We start from the raw sequence: 21780 nt of genomic DNA, 5'->3' as shown, positions 1-21780 counted from the left end.
CCTCCAAAGCAGTTATCAGATCAATGATTCCATGTTATCTTCTTCACAATCCTTTTTTTTTTTTTTTTTTAGAGACAGAGTCTCAATTTATCACCCTTGGTAGAGTGCTGTAGCGTCACAGCTCACAGCAACCTCCAACTCCTGGGCTTAGGCGATTCTCTTGCCTCAGCCTCCCCAGTAGCTGGGACTACAGGCGCCCGCCACAATGACCGGCTATTTTTTGTTGCAGTTGTCATTGTTATTTAGCTGGCCAGGGTGGGATTCAAACCTGTCACCCTCAGTGTATGTGGCTGGCGCTGTAACCACTGTGCTATGGGCACCGAGCCTCTATCCTTTTATATGTTATTATTGACTGCATTTATTTAAAGGAAAAAAGTTGAGCTCAAAGAGGTTAAGTTAAAGCAACAGCTTTATCCAAAAAAAAAAAAAAAAACACAAATCTTGGTTCTTGATATTAATAGCTGTCATTTATGACATTGTCAACAGAATTAAAATGTTTTCCAGTTATTAGAATTAGGTATTTTAAACATCACATGTAAAGATCATGTAAAGATTTTCCATGATCCCACCTCACAAAGATAATCTCTGCCAATGGTTAGATGTGCCCTCCTCCAGATTTTCCCATGCATATGCCAACAGCATCAATAAAGCAATTATTTACCGAAATTAGATCACACTACACCAATTTTGAAGTATGATTTTTCTCTTAAAAATCTATCCTACACATGTGTGTGCGTATATGTATGTGTGTGATGTACCTCATTCTTTTTAATAGTTCATGTATTTTGTTGTAAATAATAAACATTTGGGTTGTTTTCAATTTCTTGCTATGACAAACAGTGCTATAATGAACATTCTTATAAATATACCTTTGGGCAATTGTGCAAGTGTTTTATCAAAATTAATTCCCGTAAGCAGGATTTCTGACTTTAGAGGCATAGGTAATTTTTATTTTAATAGAGTTTATAAAACTTTCCTCTAAAGACATTATACCAATTTTCAATTACTACAACTATAGGTGGCAATGCTTAGTTTCCCCATCTCAGTTACATGGGTATTATCAGCCTTTATAAAATGTGCTGATCTGAGTAGTAAAAGTACCTAAATGAACAAAATAAAATAAAATCAGAAGTGATCAAGGGTGTGGGTTTTTTTATTTTTAATGTGTGATCTGATAATGAAAATGGATAGCATTGTTAACTGAATTTGCACTTGTTTCTTATTGAGATTAGATACCTCTTTACACATAACTTTGGGTCTGTGTAACTCCTTCTCTGTGAACTACCTGTCTGTGTATTTTGTTCATTTTTCTATATAATCCGATCAACTTTTCTTTCTTGATTTGGGAAAGATCTTTGAATATTAGAGAAATTGCTATTTGGCTATCACATGTGTTGTGAAAATAGGACATTATTATGGCTTTGAGTTTTGTCTGGAGTAATGTTGGTGTGTAAGTTTATGTGTTTCTTTTTTATAAATCAGAAGTTTTTGTTTTTAAATGACGCTTATCTGTCTTTTCCTATATTAATTTTTATATCATCATGCATAAGGGATTCCCTTCCACAATATTATAAACATTCAATTCTCATACTTTTGTGGTTTGTTTTATCATATTTAAATCTTTCATCTACTGAAACTTAGAGTAAACAGCAAGGTAAGGAATTTGCTTTACATTCTCCCAAATGACCAGTCGTTTTTTCCCCACACTATTTATTTAATAGCATAACTTCTCCCACTGATTTTAAATGCAACTTTGTTTGTACTAAGGGATAGTAAAATAGATTTTTAGACTCTCAATTCTATCCTACTGATGTGTCTCTCTCTGTGCCACACACATATTCTATAAATTTCTGAAGTTACACGATGTTTTGATATCTGGTAAAAGTACTCTAACTTTTGAAACTACTTAGCTTTATTAAAGACTTTTCTTGCATCTTTCTCCCATTTCACTTGTTTAGGTTGATCTTGAAATAATTTTATCATATTTAAAAAATAAGACAGTTGGGATAATATTGCACAAATTATTCCTTTTCTCCATCCTCACTGCATTCTGGATATACTGAATCCTAATTTCATTCCCTGCTCATCACCAGTCCTGGACCTTCCAATCCTCAGCTGCCAAAATGATTCAATGATTTCATTTACTGCTCAACATTTTCAGTAAATTCCCATTCTTTTGAGGATGGATCCAAACATGTCAATATTAATCAGAACCTCCCTCTGGTTCTTCATCCTGCCTTTTTAGCATTTCCTAACTCACTCACCAACTTCCCTCAGTCATTACAATACTTTCTCTGTTTCTCGTTCCAGGACACATTTCTACTTTGTGCTCTTGTACACTCTTTTTCCCTGTATGGATGGCTGTCCTTCACTTTCCTCACACTTGCCCCGTCTAGGTCAGGCATCACCTTCTCTGGGACACACGTTCAATCCCTGCTCCTCTCTGCGCCACTCCCTTCCTTCATCAAAGCTCCCATTATTGGACTCTGTCAGGATGTACTAGATTCTTTAAAAAAAATTACTGTTCATTCTTATCCCTCCTCCACTCAGTCAGATGCCCATTTATGTTGCCATCTGTTTCTGTATTCCCAGAACTCAGCTGTAGTATCTATTATGCAATAGACATTTCCTTTCTGATCATTGAGGAAATTAATTGAAAGTGAAACAAACTAGGGTTAATTTTATTTCAGTCAGGTCCCAGAACAAGAGTCAGCTGGTCAAATTAGCCAGTCTTAATTTAGATGCTGTCTGAGTTGGTGCAGGTCATTTTTCTAGGAAGGGATCCCAAGAAGAATAACTACATGAGAACAACTGCGCAAAGGGAAGATTTTAACAAAGGCTTACCAAGCTGACAGAACCTGGGCTTCCATCTCGCTTGGGACCTTTTGAGAAACTCTGGAAGTTTCTCAGAACTGCCCCTCTGAATACAGAGAAGCCACGTGGAAAATAGAAAAGACACAGGACGCAGAAGCAGAGGCACGAGCACTGAGGTGGGAGGCACCCAGAAGAGAGCCAAGGGTACAGGAATAGCATCTGATACAGTAGCCCAGGAAACTGAATGTGTACAAACAAATATTGGATAGGAACGGTTTGAACATTTTTTTTTTATTAAATCATAGCTGTGGGGCGGCGCCTGTGGCTCAAAGGAGTAGGGCGCCGGCCCCACATGCCAGAGGTGGTGGGTTCAACCCCAGCCCCGGCCAGAAACTACAAAAAAACAAACAAACAAATAAATCATAGCTGTGTATATTAATGCAATCATGGGGCACCATACACTGGTTTTATAGACCATTTGACATATTTTCATCACACTGGTTAACATAGCCTTCCTGGCATTTTCTTAGTTATTGTGCTAAGACATTTATATTCTACATTTACCAAGTTTCACATATACCCTTGTAAGATGCACCACAGGTGTAATCCCACCAATCACCCTCCCTCCACCCACCTCCCGCCTCCCTCCCTTCCCTCTCCCCTTCCCCATATTCTTACATTATAAATGGGTCTTATGAAAGCCATAAATTAGTTTCATAGTAGGGCTGAGTACATTGGATACTTTTTCTTTTTTTTTTTTTTTTAATTTTTTTATTAAATCATAACTGTATACAATGATATGATTATGGGGCATCATACACTCACTTCATATACCATTTGACACATTTTTATCACAGTGGTTAACATAGCCTTTCTGGCGTTATCTCAGTTACTGTGCCAAAACATTTACATTCTACATTTACCAAGTTTCGCAAATACCCCTGTAATATGCACCACAGGTGTGATCCCACCGATTCCCCTCCCTCTACCCACCCCCCCCTTTCCCACTTCCCCCTATTGTTAAGTTGTAACTGGGTTATAGCTTTCATGTGAGAGTCCCAAATTAGTTTCATAGTAGGGCTGTGTACATTGGGTATTTTTTCTTCCATTCTTCTTAGTAAAGTATCCCAAGAATGGATACTTTTTCTTTTACTTGAGATACTTTACTAAGAAGAATATGTTCCAGCTCCATCCATGTAAACATGAAAGAGGTAAAGTCTCCATCTTTTTTTAAGGCTGCATAATATTCCATGGTGTACATATACCACAATTTATTAATCCATTCGTGGATCAATGGGCACTTGGGCTTCTTCCATGACTTAGCAATTATGAAAGTACAAATATCTCTGTTATAATGTAATTTTTGGTCTTCTGGATATATACCTAGTAGAGGAATTGTAGGATTGAATGGTAGGTCTATTTTTAGATCCCTAAGTGATCTCCAAACATCTTTCCAAAAGGAACGTATTAATTTGCATTCCCACCAGCAGTGCAGAAGTGTTCCCTTTTCTCCACATCTATACCAACGTCTCTGGTCTCGGGATTTTGTGATATGGTCTAATCTTACTAGAGTTAGATGATATCTCAAAGTAGTTTAATTTGCATTTCTCTGATGATTAAGGATGATGAGCATTTTTTCATATGTTTGTAGGCTGTGCTTTTGTCTTCTGCAGAGAAGTTTCTCTTCAAGTCCTTTGCCCACCCTGAGATGGGATCACTTGTTCTTTTCTTGCTAATATGTTTGAGTTCTCTGTGGATTCTGGTTATTAAACCTTTGTTGGAGACATAATCTGCAAATGTCTTCTCCCATTCTGAGGGCTGTCTGCTTGCTTTACTTACTGTGTTCTTGGCTGTGCAGAAGCTTTTTATTGATCATGCCCCAGTAATGTAAATGAACATTTTTTTATGAGCAACAAAGAATGTTTTTATTGCCTTCATTTTTTATATTTCTTGTTTCCTTACATTGGTATCTGTACATCTGGTGTAATAGTCACTTCTTCCAATTTTATGAAGAAGCCTTTGTGGGGAAAAGGTTTTGTACCTGTTTGTAGCAAAATACATTTTTATGAAGAGGTAGATCTATAGTGTCAGTTGGATAGGGTGCTTTGCCATTAGTTCTCATACGATATTTTTGGCTATAATCAATGTCATCAATGTCAAGTTCCTCAGTGACCCAGGCTATGTTTTTAGTGGAGACTGTGGGAGACAGTTTTCTGGAAGTCAATGATGCCAGGTGAGCTGATCCTCAGGCCACTGGGCCACACGCATAGGCACCATTTGTGCTGGCAGCAGACTTTGTTGTTGGCAACAGTATGCCCCAAACAAGCCAGTCCTCAGGTAACATGCATGTGGACAAAAAGTGAGCTTGCCACTGGAGGGGGCAAGGTGGCTACACTGGTGGTGACTCCAAGCAGGTGACTCTCAGGTTCTGAAAATCACACACTTTGGTTTCCTACATCCTTAGGAAACCTCCATCATTCACTTCCAGGGTGTAAAAGCTGTGAGGGCTCATGTGACAGTAATTCAGCTACACTACTGGGTTTAGCTGGTGTTATGAGGCTGCAGCCCTCTGGATGGATGTGGGATAAAGTCACTGAAGTCCCAGAGATGAGAACATATAAGGACTATTGGGCCACAGATCAGGATGTCTGCTGGTGCTGGCTCTATTCTGGAAATTGTCTAGTATTACAACAGCTTGGGTCCCAGGAGGCGGGGAAAACACAGTGTGGATTTCCTCTTTGGGACAGTGCAGTCACATGGATTCTAAAAGTCTTCCTAAACTAGGCTCAGGGCCTGTGAAGGCTAAGGGGCTCTCCTCTAACCAGGATTGCAGGCATCTATGGTAGGAATGTGGGCTGCTGGAAATCTCCCACTTACCTTTTCTTTACAATAAGGAATCCCTCTTGGCCCTGAGCCAATGCACCGACTTTGAGTCCCTCCTCTCTTATCTTTTTCAAGAAGTAAGTTTAGACACAGATGTTGAAGGAGAATATTAAAAATGAACTGGGAATCAAAGACCCTATACAAAAATTTAAAATATTATTCATGGTCTGATAATAAAACGACTAAGAAAATCATAAATCAGAAGTGTACATGTATCTATTAGTCTACTGTAGAAGCGTGTGGAGAGGGTCATACTTCTCTCTCATTGTTTCCTCTGCCCACAATATTCTTATGTCTTATTTAGTAACCCATATTTGCCTTTTAGTGTTAGCTAAAATATCTCCTTTGATCTTCTATGATTGGTGTAACAGGTTACCACAAATCTATTGACTTAAAACAACACAGATTTATTACCACTGGGTTAAAACCAAGGTGTCCCCAGCAAGATGACATGTCTTCTGGAGGCCCTAGGTGAGAGCCTATTTTCTAGATATTTCTAATGATTGTGGGATCCAAAGACAGAGAAACTACCACCTGCATTCTTTGGCTCAAGACTCTTATTTTTGCCTTCAAAGCCACCAGTGCAGTATCTTCCCTCTTTTCTTGCCTCTATTCTTCTTCTCTCCCTGATCCTAACTTTACTGTCTCCTTCTTATAAGGATATTCATGATATCCTATAAGGATATTCATGATATCCTTGGGCCTCCCAGGATAATTCAGGATAATCTCCCCATCTCAAAATCATGAACTTAATCACAGCTATATAGTCCCTATGCCATGTAAGAAAACATATTCACAACTTCCAAAGATTAAGATGTGGATATCTTTGGGGGACTATCATTCAGCCTATTATACCTTCCCTTCACGTGTTTGCTGACATCTTGAGTTATAATTATTTTCTCTGTCTTTGGAACCCACAATCATTAGTATGTCTCTCTAACATACGAATTTTTTAGAATGACTTTGAAATTTGGGATAGTCTTTCTATGTTAACTGTTGTTTTCTTGGTGGAAAAATCGTGTATTTCATTTATAATACATCCTGACCTGTGGCCTGAATCTAGACTTAGGACTTCCTCGTCTCCTACTACATCAAGGAGGAGAAGCTGTGTTACCGGTGGGTTAGAGAACAGGTGGTAAAACCAGATTCCTGGTCCAAACCTCTGCTCTGCCACCTATAAGCGAGAAGCAGCCTCAATTTCTCAGTTCCCTCAATTGCAGCATAGAAATAATTATAGTAACTACCACATACATTTAATTTATTAATAAATAAATATGTGAAAATGGCTCAGATCAATAACTAGCCTATAATAACCACTCAGAACTGTTAGTTATAATTTCCCACTTCTAAGATCATTGTAAAAATTAAAGAGATAGTAGATAAAGCCATAGCAGAAGCCTTCGCACACAGTAAGTGATCCTTACATTTTAGCTTTCTATTTGTCCATCATCCTCTATATTAAACACAAAAATTAAAGTCAAATAGAGTGAACAAAATGGGTTTCAAAGGAAGAAATTTGGTGAAATGTACTCAACTTTGTGCTAATATCGGAATTATTTCAGGCTTTGTTATTCTCAGTCTCGTGGTCACAGGGTTAAAAGATATAAAGGGTCAGTAGTGTAGCAATGGATAGGTTTTATTAGTTTCAATAACGAAAATAATAACAGTGATAATTGCAGGCCTTTCAATATTGCACAGTGTTTTAAAATACAGTATCTGCCTTGGTGTTAGCTCCGGGCACTATCTAGCAATCTAATGGCTATTTGATTATTGATGCTTCCCAGATTATCATCATCTTTGTCAAGTAATAGTACTTTAGTCCCTTACACCACAGGAGCGTCAAAATGTCATTCCCTTGCTTCCCAAGTAAATTGAGCTAGTCCACTCAAATTATTGCAGTAAATAGAATAGAAACTTGTGGAATCATCTTCCTCTCTCATAAATGAAGTAACAGCAAAATAGTACAGCACCTCAGCTGTCCCAAGTTCCTCAAATAAGTTTTACTTTTGCAACACGAACCCTCTAACTTCCTATATTCTGTGCGCTGCGTTATAAGCAACATGACCGACAGCCACGTTTGTTGTAATTTTTTAAATATGTGGAAAAAAAGCAGGATATCAACCATGTATTATCTTAACCAAGATGCCAAATTATCTAACTTGTTTCTCCAGGCAAGCAGCCCAACAACAGGGACAGCTCCCAGGAGCCAATCAAGGTTGTCTGTCTGTCCATCCACTCAGGACATCTGCAGGTGAGTGCTGAGCAAATGAAATTATTCAATATTGTTCCAATCAGTGTTTTGTATTCTTGCTTTTAATTCTGAGATTGTGTGGCTCTTGCTTCTGCCTTACATTGTCTGTGAACACTTATCCTGGCTTAGTTATTTTTTCATTTAGTCCATTTTCTTCAACTGACCTTTATTTATCAACTTCTGGTCCATGCTATCATTTTCACCATTTTCTCTCTCTCTCTGTTTCTCCATGGCTTTCCTCTCCATTCCCATTTCCTTCCCATCCTTCGCCTGCTGCTTGTCTAGATCTGCCATCTTGCATGACATGTCAGAAGAGGCATTTGAGTACTGCACCCCTGTCATGGTGCTGAGCCCTGCTAGGAAGGAGTCTGGTAAGAAACCAGTAAAACAGAGACCTAGGAGGAGGAGAAGGGGCTCTGAGAGATATGAGCATGCAGAAGAACAAACAAAAGGGAGAAGAAGTGATTTTCACCTCCCAATCTCAAGCCCCAGATGGAGGGAGCTTTATACAGATTCTTCAGATTCATCTTCTGCAGATGAGGGTCATTGGACTCAGGCCAAAAGAAGAGCCCAGGTTAAATTCAGACTGTCGAGAAGAAGAAGGAGAAATAATAACAGACCACATGAAAACTTCAATGGGTCTTCTACTCCTAATGGAATTGAGCTTGTGGATTTGGGATCCAAAGGTAAAAAGCAGCAAGAGCCGACTGACTGTGAGAGTTGCTCTTTAAATCTCTGCAGAGGAAAAGGCACCAGGTACCAAGAATGCAGTCATTCCCTGCCTGGAGGGTCCCTGGTCATTCAGAGATCCTCCAGGAACCATGAGAACAGCAAAGGCAGATACCACCACACCGATTCTCAGCTCTTGCAAAGTCTCAGGCAAAATGAAATCACAAAAAGGAGATTATCAGAAACCGATTCCAGCACTGAAATATTGCCAATTCAAGAAGGCAGCAAGTATGTGGAAGATGCAGAGCTCCGGGTGAACAGCCCTGTGCAGAAGCCTCCTGCCACTTGGGATGGCGGGTCTGATAATTTAGAAATATGCAGGTCAGTCCCACTATAAAGAAAGGCTTGCTGTTTCTTCTCTCTGTGAGTTAGATGTGTGTTCGATATCTACCCTCAACAGTTACCATTTGTTTATACTGCTATTTTTCTTATGGGTTATATGGTGATAAAAGGAGAAAAGGTGAGTGTGAGAGAAATAATACAGAAGTATCCATGGCTTGGTAATCTGTTGTAGAATAGAATTAGATTTCTCCTTCCCTTCCTTTGAACTGAAAAATGGTTTATCCTCGTAAAGGGAGTGACTAGCCAGTTGAATCTTGTACCTGTTCTAGTTAAGACTACACTAGTGGGAACATTCAGAGTGAGAGAAAGTGAAACCTTTGGTGGAAATTGGGTGAGTGGCTAGCACCTTGACAGAAAGATATTCAAGACTCAGGTTCTTTAAGGTCAGACTTTTTTTATATCAGAAAGAAACTCTGCAGTTGGCGTTAATTTGTTCTCCAGTTGTCTGACTCAGCAGGGTAATTCAAGACTAAAAGGACACAGAAGCAGGTCACGGACATATCAGCGGGGTTGCTGGCACTTTTAGGAAAGGGGACCACTTTAAATTTGCTGATAACCTTACACATAATACTAAAAGCTTTCAACACATGGACACTTCATGGCTATGAGAATGCTTTCTTGTACTTTTTACCCAACTGCGTACATTTTTTAAACAAGTTTTAAAGAGAATTACAAGAAAAACCAGGCTAGTAGGCATAAATGAGATAATTTTCAACAAAAACAGGTATTTTTTGAATTATCATATTGTACCCAATAAGAAGCTATTTGGGAACAAGTGAAGGTTTGCATTGCACAATGCTTGGTTGTGTTGGTTTGTTTTCATAAGAGTGGAAGTTACTTTATAAAACGCGTGTGCGTGTTTCATGTGAATTACATGACTCAGAGGCAGCTGCCACATCCATTCAGGGCAGGAGCAAGAAGGAGAATTAATCTCTGGATGTGAATAATATTGGAATTGTAAATGCTCATTCATTTATGTATTCAAGCCTCTACTGTGGATTGGGCTTTATGCCAGACAGTGAAATATTATAGTGCATAAGATTTGCACAGTCTTAGAGCTTATAGCCTAATGGATGACACAGACAGAAATGAATTCATAGTTAATATATAACTGCCATCATGACAAGGAATTTGAAAGCATGGAACAAGGAAGCTTAACCTATTCTGGGAGATGAGCGAAGAACTCTATTCAGGAAATGACAAGCAGACTGATGCTCAAAGGATGACAGGCATTGATAGGAAAGAAGCAGGGCAGACCAGCCAGGCAGAGCCTGCCATGAGCAGGAAGCTAGAGGAGGGAAACATTTGTCAGTCCAGGCAACTGAAAGGCTGAGACCACAGCCAGGATGTGGTGGGTGAGTGGGTGGGTGGATGGGTGGTAGAGACAAAGACAAACAGGTGGCGAGGGCTGCTCCACACGGGGCCACGTTCAACATGCTAGGGGACCTACAGAGGATCTCAAAGCAAAGTGGCCCCATTTGATTTGTATCTTGATGTAAGTTTCTTATAACCTTTAGAATGTGATTCGTATGTATCTTTGCTGAAGAGTTGGGGGACGGGTTAAACACTACTGCTTAAAGCTCTGTACTTGTTGATATTCCCCAAATCTAACTTCCAACATCATTTAATGAAAGGCAGGCAAAGAAGCTAGCTGTAGGCCGAATGGCAATTGCAGAAAAAAGTAATGCTTGTAATTAAAGTCATGGTGACTTGTTCTCCTAACTTAAAAGCACTACTCTGGAGAAACATTTTCAAAGACAGGATATTTAACTTAGACTTCCATTAATGAAGGTGAGATCCAAGTGCCTATAGGTATTATTACCTGCTGTGAGTTATCATCAAAACATACCAACTAAGCAAATGCTAGAAGCAATATATTATATAATATTAGATGCAGAGGATAAAAAGCAGCAAAAAACTTGATCCTTCCCTTAAATAGCCTAGTATCTAAGTGAGAGAGATTGAATACACACCTGAAAAGATAAAAGTCTAAGATAGTGCAGGCTGAACGGAAGAAAGGAATACTGCAGGAGATGAAGAAAGAAAAATTGCTGACATGGGATGATCCAGAAACCCCTGAGGGAGAGGTAGGACTGGCCTAAGAAAAGTGGGATTTAGAGTATAAGAGACATGTGGATGGCATTCCAGACATTCAAGGCAGCGGAAATATTATCCCAAACAAGGCTGATGGACTGACATTGGGCCTTTCAGAATCTTACGTGAACTTGTGTGACTGGGTTGGAAGGTTTGCATAAATTGATAATAAATATTTTTTAAGAAAAGACATTGAGGGAGGGGGATGGGTGAGCTCCCACGTAAGGGGCACAATGTAAGGGTGTATGGCACACCTCTTGGGTACGGGACACAACTACAAGAGGGACTCTACCTAAAAAATGCAGACATTGTAACCTAGTTGTTTGTACCCTCATGTTAATCTGAAATTTAAAAAAAGAAAGAAAGACGGCGGTGCCTGTGGCTCAGTAAATAAGGGCGCTGGCCCCATATACCAAGGGTGGCAGGTTCGAACCCCACCCCGGCCAAACTGCAACAACAACAACAACAAAAAATAGCCAGGTGTGTGGTGGGCACCTGTAGTCCCAGCTACTCAGGAGGCTGAGGCAAGAGAATCACTTAAACCCAAGAGTTGGAGGTTGCTGTGAGCTGTGACGCTATAGCACTCTACCAAGGGCAACAAAATGAGACTCTATCTCTAAAAAAAAAAAGAAAGAAAGAAAGAAAGAAAAGGCATTTTGAAAAAAGAAATAATTTCAGTTACTTATTCTGTAAATTCATGTTTTCAAGCTGCCCCAATGTACCTCTTGCGTTCAAAGGAGGCGGCCTTTAAAACTGAGAGCAGGAGAAAGGGATTGTGCTCCCTTAGCCTATCTTCAACCAGACAATCTTCATGATTCTTTTACAGAGCAGCTTTCTCATAGTCCTCTATAAAAAAATTTATCCTGTAAAATATAATTCAGAAAAAACGTTTGCTCAGTGAAATAGGCTTGATGAAGAGTCACATACACAAAGTAGCCGTGAGTGTCTCCGGGGTTATACTGAGAAGGAAACCTAGATTTGGGAGGAGTTGCGGGTGGAAGTTTTCTACTGTGAGTTAACTGGGATACTAAGATGATACTGGGCAATGAAGGAGTAAAGCAAATGGCAAACTGGCACGCCACCAAGTGAAGAGGGACAGTCTTAGTGCTTGGGTTTGGTGACAGCATAAGACAGGGTAATCCAGGATGACTCCAAATTGTGGAACCAGGGACAACAGTCAGCACAGGTGTTAATGAGCAAAGGCAGGAGAGGTCAAAGGCTAGTTGATTTGGGGCGACATAGTGAGTTGAATTACAGGCAGGCTGTTTGTGGTTACCATGACATTACAAGGTCAGCTCTCCAGCAGACAGTTCATGCTATTGAAATGCAGGAGAGCAGTCAGGCTGGGTGTGCATAATTTTTCAGTCATTAGTGAACTATACACAGCCGGACACTAAACCACTGCACGTGTGCAATTCTTGTTAACACAATGGATTAGCATGGGGCAAAAGATTTTAAACAGAAAATCTTCTCAAGGTCGGGGGGGACGTAGACATTTGAGAATCTTCCTGAAAGAGGTGACAGTAAGTCCCAGAAAGTGAATTAAAACTCTATAAGACAGCATATGTAGGAGAAAAGCTTCTGGATGGATACAACCTGACCACCAGGGTCCTCTAGGTAAAGGAAGATGACCCCTGAGAAAAGCAGCAATTCCTACGAACTTGCATGCCCACTGCTTCAGACATGCATAGGCAGGGCCAGTCTCAGCCACAACCGCAAAGCGGAAGAATCTCCCAGGCCCTTCCTCCTTTTCTCTTCCTGGCATTTGGTCCCCATGAAGACTCTCTACCCTCTTTCCCACCCTCATTACAGCCTTGTTCAATGTGTCTCCATCAGCCAATTATAACTTAGAGGAAACTTAAATCACCCTACTACTATGCTCATGGTTATGTAAAGCAGGAAAGCCTTTGCCTTTTTTATCAAAGATTAACATTAAAAAAAAAAAAACCACACACACACACCATGAATCAGATCACATCACGTTAGCCCAGGACTGAAATTTCTCAGTGGCCCCTAGATAGTCTTCAGCAGAAAATGCAAAATCTTTACTATTTTCAAGTGCCTATAAGAACTCTCTATCGGGTCTGCCTCTCCAGCCTCAACTCCCACCATAATCATGACCGATCCATGCTGTCTGTTTCTGATTTCCTGAAAGTGTCCAGGCCTTTTCCTTTCAGGGCCTAGAATGACTTCACATTACCCCTTCGGTCCTTCATCAAATTCATTTCTGCTCATTCTTCTTGACTTAAGTGTCATTTCTTTAGAAACATCTTCCTGACCCCTGACCAACACTCAGGCCCTCTGGCAGTCACTTCCACAGTGTAATTTTAAATTGCTAAAAATATTGTACTATGTATTATTGTGATTAACTATCAAATGTGTTCACTGTTGTATCCAGAGAGCCTGGAACAATGCCTGGCAGATAACCCAAGTTCAACACACGGATTTTGCACAAAAAGCTTTAAGGAAATGTACTTTTCTAAGGAAATAATTTTACTATGTGAAATCACAGTAAAAGCAGTTGGATTGCCTCGCTCACCCTAGAAAGAACTTGTAAATACATCAGCAGTTGTAAAACTTTAGTGGACACCAGCATGAACTAGAGGACTTGTTAAAACCCAGCTCACTGACTCACCCCTATATTTTTTGTTTCCCTTACTCTGGGGTCGGGCCCATGAATTTGTATTTCTAAAGTGTTCCCAGGGAATATAGATGCTTGGGATGCAGGGACCACACTTTCACACTTTAAGAACCACTGTTCTGTGCTACAAATTCTCCTCATGCTTTAGGTGGGAAGAGAGAGGAGAAAAAAGAATTGAAAGGATAAATTTTGGAAGCCAACTTACGGACATCCATAATTTTTTACCGTATTCGCTTGAATGCTGACACAAAGCGTAACAAGGGTACTCTGCTGTACTTTACTCTGTCACACCAGTATAGTGAGTCATGTTACTGTAACTACAGGCTGACAAAGTCCCAAATTTACCAGGAACTCAGATGAACTGGCTTGGCTGTGGCTGCCACTGACACCCACTTCCTCATCCCAGCTACCTCCTCTTCTCCCAGAGAGTCCACAGATTTCCTTGACTTTCAGTGTTTGACTATTGTTCCCTCTACATTGGATGTGTCCAGTCTCCAACAAAGTCTTGTCATTTATTGCTCCAGACATTTGTGTCTGAACTGTGCCTTCCCTCTCCTTCCTATTGTGGCATTCTGGTCCTTCTCAACATTTTCCATCTCGTTTCACATCTACCCTTTGGCCTGCCACCTGTTGTGTTAAGGACATTTCCATCGGGTTAAAATTGGCAAAAAAACAAAATTCAAATGCTCTTAAGCAAGAAAAGGATGTATTAACCACAGAAATAGTAAAATCGCTCTACAAATGGCTGCAGGGACTCCAGAAACTCAAGCCGTGTGGTTCTCTCACCCTCTTTCTCCTCTGTGTGTTGTCATTGTCCCCAACAGCAGGAAATGTTCCTTTCCATAGAAGAGGGGAGAGATAGTGTGGCAAGAAGCAGCTTCAGGCTTACATTTGTTTCAGCCGTGGCCTAACAGAAAAGAGAAATGTTCTGTTCAAGCACTTGCATGTGACATCCCAGGGAGGGAATATGGTAAGCCTGCCTGGGGCCATATACCCATCTTTGAGTCAAGCACTGTCAGCAGGGACATAGAACATTTCTTGGACCACGTCCTTTGGGTGAACAGGGTGGATTTAAAATGCAACTGTCAATAACTCCTTCAGAATCTTATGGAGAAAGGACATTTCAGTAGCAAAAAGAACAGCATCAATACCAGAAGGAATGAAAAAAAGAATTATGACCAGGACAAAAACACCCAGGAATTCGCAACTACATCACCAGCAAAGGCAGTTCTTTCCCTTCCTGTTTTTCTCTTCCTCTCCGATTGCTCATATGTAGGCGTATGTCCATACTCACCTAATTTCCATTCTCCTCTGTGAAGCTTGTGGAAGCTATTCTAACCCCTGGTTATCTTTTCCTTCTTGGATTTCCCATAATTCTGATAGTAAATATCACATATCTAGTTATACAATTACTCTCTAGTTTTGTGTGTGTTCACTATCTTTCCCCTACTGAATAAACTCTTTAAAGATAGAAGTCATATCTTACACCTGTTTTGCACCTTCTGCAATATGGAGAATAATCCAGGCATTGCTCAAACAGAACCTTTGGAACAGCTTCACAATCAGTGAATGCTAAGAGAAGAGAGTTAAGAAAAATCAAGGGTACACTAATGGGAATTGAGTAGTACAGGGTAAAATGAACAGGAAACATTAAATTCTATCACTAGTTTCTTCAAGAGAAAAGAGCCCAGAGGTGTGATACCTTCTAGTAACATTCTAGCTCTAGCTTAGGGTTGATGGTGAGTTTGGGGAGATACTTTATACTATTATTCTGTAGCTTTTATATGTTATATATATTCACATTTTTTATCAGGAAAGATGTTGAGGAGAAATTGAATGTGAAAATGGTAAAACATATATTTTTTAACTCATTTTATTCTTACAATAACTTTAAATTGAGTGTGGAAAAAAGGAGAGAGGAAATTTCTTAAAACTCAAAATGTTTATGGCAGATTACTTTTAAAGAATAAGATCACACTTTTTGACAAAGCCTTAGCGTTTGTAAGACAGATTGATATAACTTTTGGATAAGAGTCCTCAAATCCTATGAAAATTTTGCTCAAAGTGGACTTTTTGACCCTCATCATTCTATCTGTATATTCATTTATTCACCTATTTATAGATCAAACATCATTTATTGAGAATGTGTTCTGTGTCCAGGCAATGTCCTAGAAGCTAGACATAGACAGTAATGGTCCCATATTTATGAACTAATACACCAGTTGGTAAGAAAAATATTTAAACACACAAATGTAAAAAAAAAAAAAATACATACAGCTAAAGAAATACTTTGCATTTAGTGGAACAAAGTAAATTTCCCTGAGAAAATAACAACTAAAGAAGAAATTTCTAAAAGAAGTAAAAGGAAGCCAAGCAAAGAGAAGGGACAGCTTGTCCCAGGAAAAGCACATGGCGTGTCTGAACATGTGTGAGACATGGTATAATAGGGTCTCAGTGTAGCCAAGCAGATGGTCACTCATGCGTTCCTTACCAACCACAGTTAGGAGTTTGGACTTTTTTCTAATAACAAGGGCAAAGTGTCCACAGGATTTTGAGCAATCATATTTGTGTTTTGGAAGATCACTTGAGCAGCTGTGGAAAATTGAAGACTGAAGCCAAAGGAGACCAGTCCTTAGAAAGCGTGGCTGTGTCCTGGGAGCTGGGAGAGATGACCGTGGCTGTGAGACTAAAAATAAGTGAATGGGTTTTTAAAAATATTTTGAAATAAATCAAGATTCAAATTATGATTAATGATAAGTTGTCTATGTAAGTGCTCTTGAGTCTTTGAGTTAGAAAACAGGTAGGTTTTAGCACCACTGAGAAAAAGCACTGCTTGAAAGACAGATCAAAAGGGGAAGATGAATTCTGTTTTTTGACAGGGCAGTTTGAGGGATGAGACAAAATATCCAGGAGACAGTTCTATATAAGGGTCTAGAGTCAGAAGAAACATCTTGATTTTTGGATGAAGATTAGGAAGTCTTAAATACACAGGTGGTGACTGTCACGATCTTCTATGGGAAATCTGTAATGAGAGATCAGAGCATGAAGAACCCCATGGAATAGCCACCGACATCTAATGGCCTTGGGAGAGGAAAATAAGCCAGCAGAGGAAAGAAGTAGAAAGGCCAAAAACACAGAATGAAAACCCACGTGTGTACAAGGGAAAGAGAACATGTTACAAGTAGAGGGAGATAGGAATTCAAGGGCCCTTTCTTTTCTTTTTTTATTAAATCATAAACACATAGACCATGTATACATTAATGCATTTATGGGGTACGATGTGCTGATTTCATTAGAATTAACATCACACTGGTTAATATATACCTCATCTCGTTTACTTAATTATTGTGTTAAGACATTTATACTCTTTACTAATAGATCCAAAAATGCACCCTTGCATTATGCACCATAGGTGTGGTCCCACCATTCACCCTCCCTCCATCTGACCTCCTCCCCTCCCATCCCCCTCCTCCCTCCTTCATCTTGGGCCATAGTTGTGATCTATTCTTCATATGAAAGTGTGAGTGATTGTAAATTGGTTTCATAATAGTACTGAGCACACTGGGTATTTTTTCTTCCATTCTGGAGATACGTTACTAAGTAGGATATTCCAGCCCCATCTATGTAAACATAAAAGTGGTAAAGTCTCCATCTTTTTTAGGCTGCATAATATTCCATGGAGAACTTCCCAAGCATGGCGAGAGATACTGAAATTCAGATAGCAGACAATTTGTTTTCATTTTTAATTCAGAAGACCCTTGAGTCAGAAAGAGAGAGACAGAGAAAACAGTTGTATATACAGAAAATGGAAGGGATGAGTTATTTATTAACTTACCACAGAAAAGGTAGGAAAGGATGGGACCCAAAGTGGAAAGATTGGCCAGGGAAAGGAAAATTGAGTATGTCTTTTCTTTGCAATAGATGCAAAAGAGAACATGATAAATGTGAATATGTATACTTCTATAGATTTTAAATTTTTCTTTTTGATGGCAGCTCATCTGCTCAGAGTAAGGAGGTTGGTTACAGGGTCCAACATTCAGCAAAATTTGAATTTTAGGTAAATAACAGTTTTTCACTGGGACATACTCACACTAAGAAAAGAGTCATTGTTTATCTGAAATTCAAATTTAACTGTGCATCCTGTATATTTTTATTAATCAAGCAACGCTAAACATCATAAGATAGACAGTGGTGTTGAAATCTGTCGACATCAGTAAATATGAGTTTATGAAAACCACAGATTGTGAGAGTATAATTTACCTCTGCAGTACATTACTCAAATGCAGGTACAACCAAGAAAGGCAGTTGAACATGAACTTAAGGGAGTGGCAACATGAAACATCAATGTCTCCTATTTCCACAATTTTATTTATGTATCTTCAGAGGAACTTTAAATTTAAAAACTAAGAAAAATATGCATTATTAATAAGAAGTTTGAAGTAATATAACATTTCTGTGAGTAGTTTGCTTTTAACATTTATTTAGAGAAAATATATATAGTTCTCTTTACCTTAACTTTTCAGGAAATTATTAGTCGCTGGGAAAACTGAGTCTATAACCCTCAGAACATTGGTGCACTTATTATCTGTCATTTCCTTGGACATATTGGATATCTTATTCCTGGGGCAGCCTCTTTCCTTTCAGAGTCTCTAATTATAAGAAAGTTCTTTTAACATTTTCAACTTAATATCTAATATTTAATCAATCCAACTCCATATATTTTCGATCTGTTGGTCATAGAGTTACATTTATTCAGTGCTAGATTTTTTTTCAGCTTTTGTTACTTATTCTTTTACTGCTCCCTATTGCTCGGTTTGTACAAAAATAAGACTAACATTCTATCTGTAAAGATAATCTGCTCATTCTTCAGTATTCAAGGGGAAATGTTACCCTTGGTGACCTGATACAAAGCATTCATTCCTAAGAAGGCAGCATTCATTTTCTTTTTTTTTTTTTTTTTGGTAGAGACAGAGTCTCACTTTATGGCCCTCGGTAGAGTGCCGTGGCCTCACACAGCTCACAGCAACCTCCAACTCCTGGGCTTAAGCGATTCTCTTGCCTCAGCCTCCCAAGTAGCTGGGACTACAGGCGCCCACCACAACGCCCGGCTATTTTTTTTATTTTTTTGGTTGCAGTTTGGCCAGGGCTGGGTTTGAACCCCCACTCTCGGTATATGGGGCTGGCGCCCTACGGACTGAGCCACAGGCGCTGCCCAGCATTCATTTTCTTAAGGAAGTTTCCAATTTTATTCTTTCCCTTATGTTTTTGTTTCTTTTACTGAGTCTTGTTGAAACTAATAGCAATGTTTCTCTAGTTCATTTCCTTTTCCTTTTTTATTTAAAATTATTATGAGTACAAAATCGTTGTTTATAGGGTACACTCAATGTTTTGATACGTATCTACAATGTGAATTCATCAAATCAGGGTAATTGGGGTCTCCAACACTTTATCATTTCTTTAGATATGAATAGGTAAGAGATTCAGGCATGAATGTTGTTGGTAACCTGCCAGATCTCAGTCACTCAGGATTACTCAGCATAGAGTCAAAAGTATGGAAAAGGTCTTGATTTCTCTACTTGAAGTGGTCAGACTTAGAAAAGGTAAAATGTTCTTCTCTTCATTTGTAGGGTCCCAAAATGAGAACAATAGGATGTGCACTGCAAATAAATGCATTACTAGTATGATACAATGTTTTAGAACTAATTTCTTCACTTGAAATAAATCATTTTAAAGATTGCAGACATCAATAAAAATTCAGACACATGCTTTGCTAGCTTTATAAAGGAATGGTTTCTTCAGCAAAGAAAATGTTTATGACATGACATTTTAATGTTATAAATATTTAGTATTATTTCATATCGTGTGTCAGCATTTATCTCAGTAATTAGTATTTTGGATGAACAAAAAGAATTAAGATACTGCCACACAAAAACATTTATTTTAAAAATCTTGAAAACTTATAGAAATGACATTTTATATCTTTTCTTTATATATATATATATATATATATGCCTTGTTCTGAGCAGGTTTTTTTTTTTTTTTAATTGTTCTCAATTTGGGAGATAATCTTTCCTGGAATGAAAGACAGTATCATCAATAATACTGATTATCTTGACTGGTAAATTATCTTTCATGACCAAACCAAGTGGATTGATTAATTACCTTCTAATTTGGCTAAACAGGTCACTCTGATTTTTGGAAATAACATATATTCTAAAGGCCAATTGTTAAACAAGTTGTGTTTTCAGAAAAGAACAAAGAAAAACAGATACTTCCTTATTTAAAAAATTATATTAAAGTAGATTCAAATATAGTCCAGGAATTTGTTAATCTCTGAAAATTTTAGGAAAAAGTAGATAGAAGTATAATGGTGGTTCAGACCTATAGGTCAGAGTTTATATGTTATAAGTCTGCATTTAACCCCTTTTTATAATAATTTCTACATTTATTAAATACCCAATCACACTGAAGAGAAAAATGTTGAATAAGAAGTATTACAAATTAGTTAAATCTTATCTATTTCTTAAATTAAAAACAATGTGTTCAGGATTACAGTTATATTAAGCTTATGCCTCCTTTAATGAATTTTTTTTTAATTTTAAAATATTGTCAGGGTGCAAGTGTTTTTGTTACATGATAGTTTGTATAATGCTTAAGCCAGGGCTCCTTTAATGAATTGGTATCTGACACTATGACACTTATCCTTTGTCTCAAAAAAAGGAAATTAAAATAAAACCTACTTTTTTCTTCTTTCTGTCACACAAATTCATTTTGAAAACTATCTTGTGTATATTCAATTTAGATCCCCTGTATATTTATGCAACAGAAAATGAACACTTAAATAAACTGATGAATACTGGGTTGTTAGGAGCAAATCATGATTTATATCTGAGAATTTATTTATAGCTCGAACGTTTCCTCTATTTGCAATTACCACATTTAGGTTCTCATCTCATCTCCCTTATAACCGTTACAGAGTAGTTATATATTTATTTCAGTCTTCATCCTCAGGCATAGGTAAATTTAAATACCAGTCTCTAATTTGGTTCAGAAATTAAAATGCCTCCCCAGCAGCCTCAGTGAGTTCTCTTTTGCTCAGAGCTCGCTGACAATGTTAAGCTCTGCACGGTGTTCCTTCCCCATTTTTGTCAGATACAGAGAAGACGCTAGGACTGGGTTACTTCTCCTTATCACTTCCAGGTTTATGCAAAATCCAGGATGCCGTGAAACGGACAGCCCTATGTTCGGAGATGAATTTCACTTCAGACGTCTTACTGAGAACTTCCTTCCCTGAAGGTTGCCCAGCCACGTGATCGTCAAAGCCTCTCTGGGCTCTGCCTGGTCTGCACTACTTTGCCCCCTGAGCCTTACCTCACAAACGCTTTGATCTAAGTTAGATCAAGACTGTGAGGGTATAACCAAATTAAAATGGTTTACCATACATTAAGATGGTGTCAGTGTAGATAATAAAGGAGAAATAAGGAAAGAAAAGAATAACCAGAATGAAATAGAAGCCAAATATACCGTCAAACTCCCCCATGCATCAGAGGAATCCTGACTCTAATCAGCATTCCAAAGACTCAGCATTTCGCCATGTGGAGCTAGAAAGGCCCTGAGACATCATCAGTGGTTCTCAATCTGGGCTGCATAGCCTGGCATTGACCTGTAGTCCCAGCTACTCCGGAGGCTGAGGCAAGAGAATCACCTAAGTGCAAGAGCTAGAGGTTGCTGTGAGCTGTGACACCATGGCACTCTACTGAGGGTGACAAAGTGAGACTCTGTCTCTAAAAACAAAACAGAACAAACAATCTGGGCTACATGTTAGACTCACCTGGAAAGTTAAAAAAGAAAAATTGCTGCCAGGGCCCTGTCCAATCACTTTGGAAGTGAGGTATCAGCATAGGTACATTTTTGAAAACACCCCTGATCGTTTTAATGCAGAAACACCAATTTTAATTCAATCTCAAGTGACCAAATTGATGCCCAGAAGATATATTGTAAAACCCGTATTCTGGGCAGGGGCCCG

At 38.7% G+C, this 21780-nt stretch overlaps 1 protein-coding gene across 3 annotated transcripts in view; it reads left to right on the top strand.

Annotated features, from left to right (window-relative positions):
• MARCHF1 (membrane associated ring-CH-type finger 1) overlaps positions 1–21780 on the top strand; it is a 967912-nt gene that overhangs the window by 856808 nt on the left and 89324 nt on the right. For 2 of the 3 annotated variants that reach the window (XM_053583965.1, XM_053583959.1), the window contains one exon: positions 7869–7948. In XM_053583965.1, coding sequence (XP_053439940.1) covers positions 7869–7948 — 80 coding nt within the window. Of the gene's footprint in view, positions 1–7868; positions 7949–8233; positions 8999–21780 lie in introns of all 3 variants that reach the window. The other variant, XM_053583949.1, reaches the window with a different exon arrangement.

This window comes from Nycticebus coucang, chromosome 1 (assembly GCF_027406575.1).
Source record: "Nycticebus coucang isolate mNycCou1 chromosome 1, mNycCou1.pri, whole genome shotgun sequence".
NCBI lineage: Eukaryota > Metazoa > Chordata > Mammalia > Primates > Lorisidae > Nycticebus > Nycticebus coucang.
The sequence above is the reverse complement of the archived record's forward strand: the minus strand, read 5'-3'. Positions and strand labels throughout refer to the sequence as shown.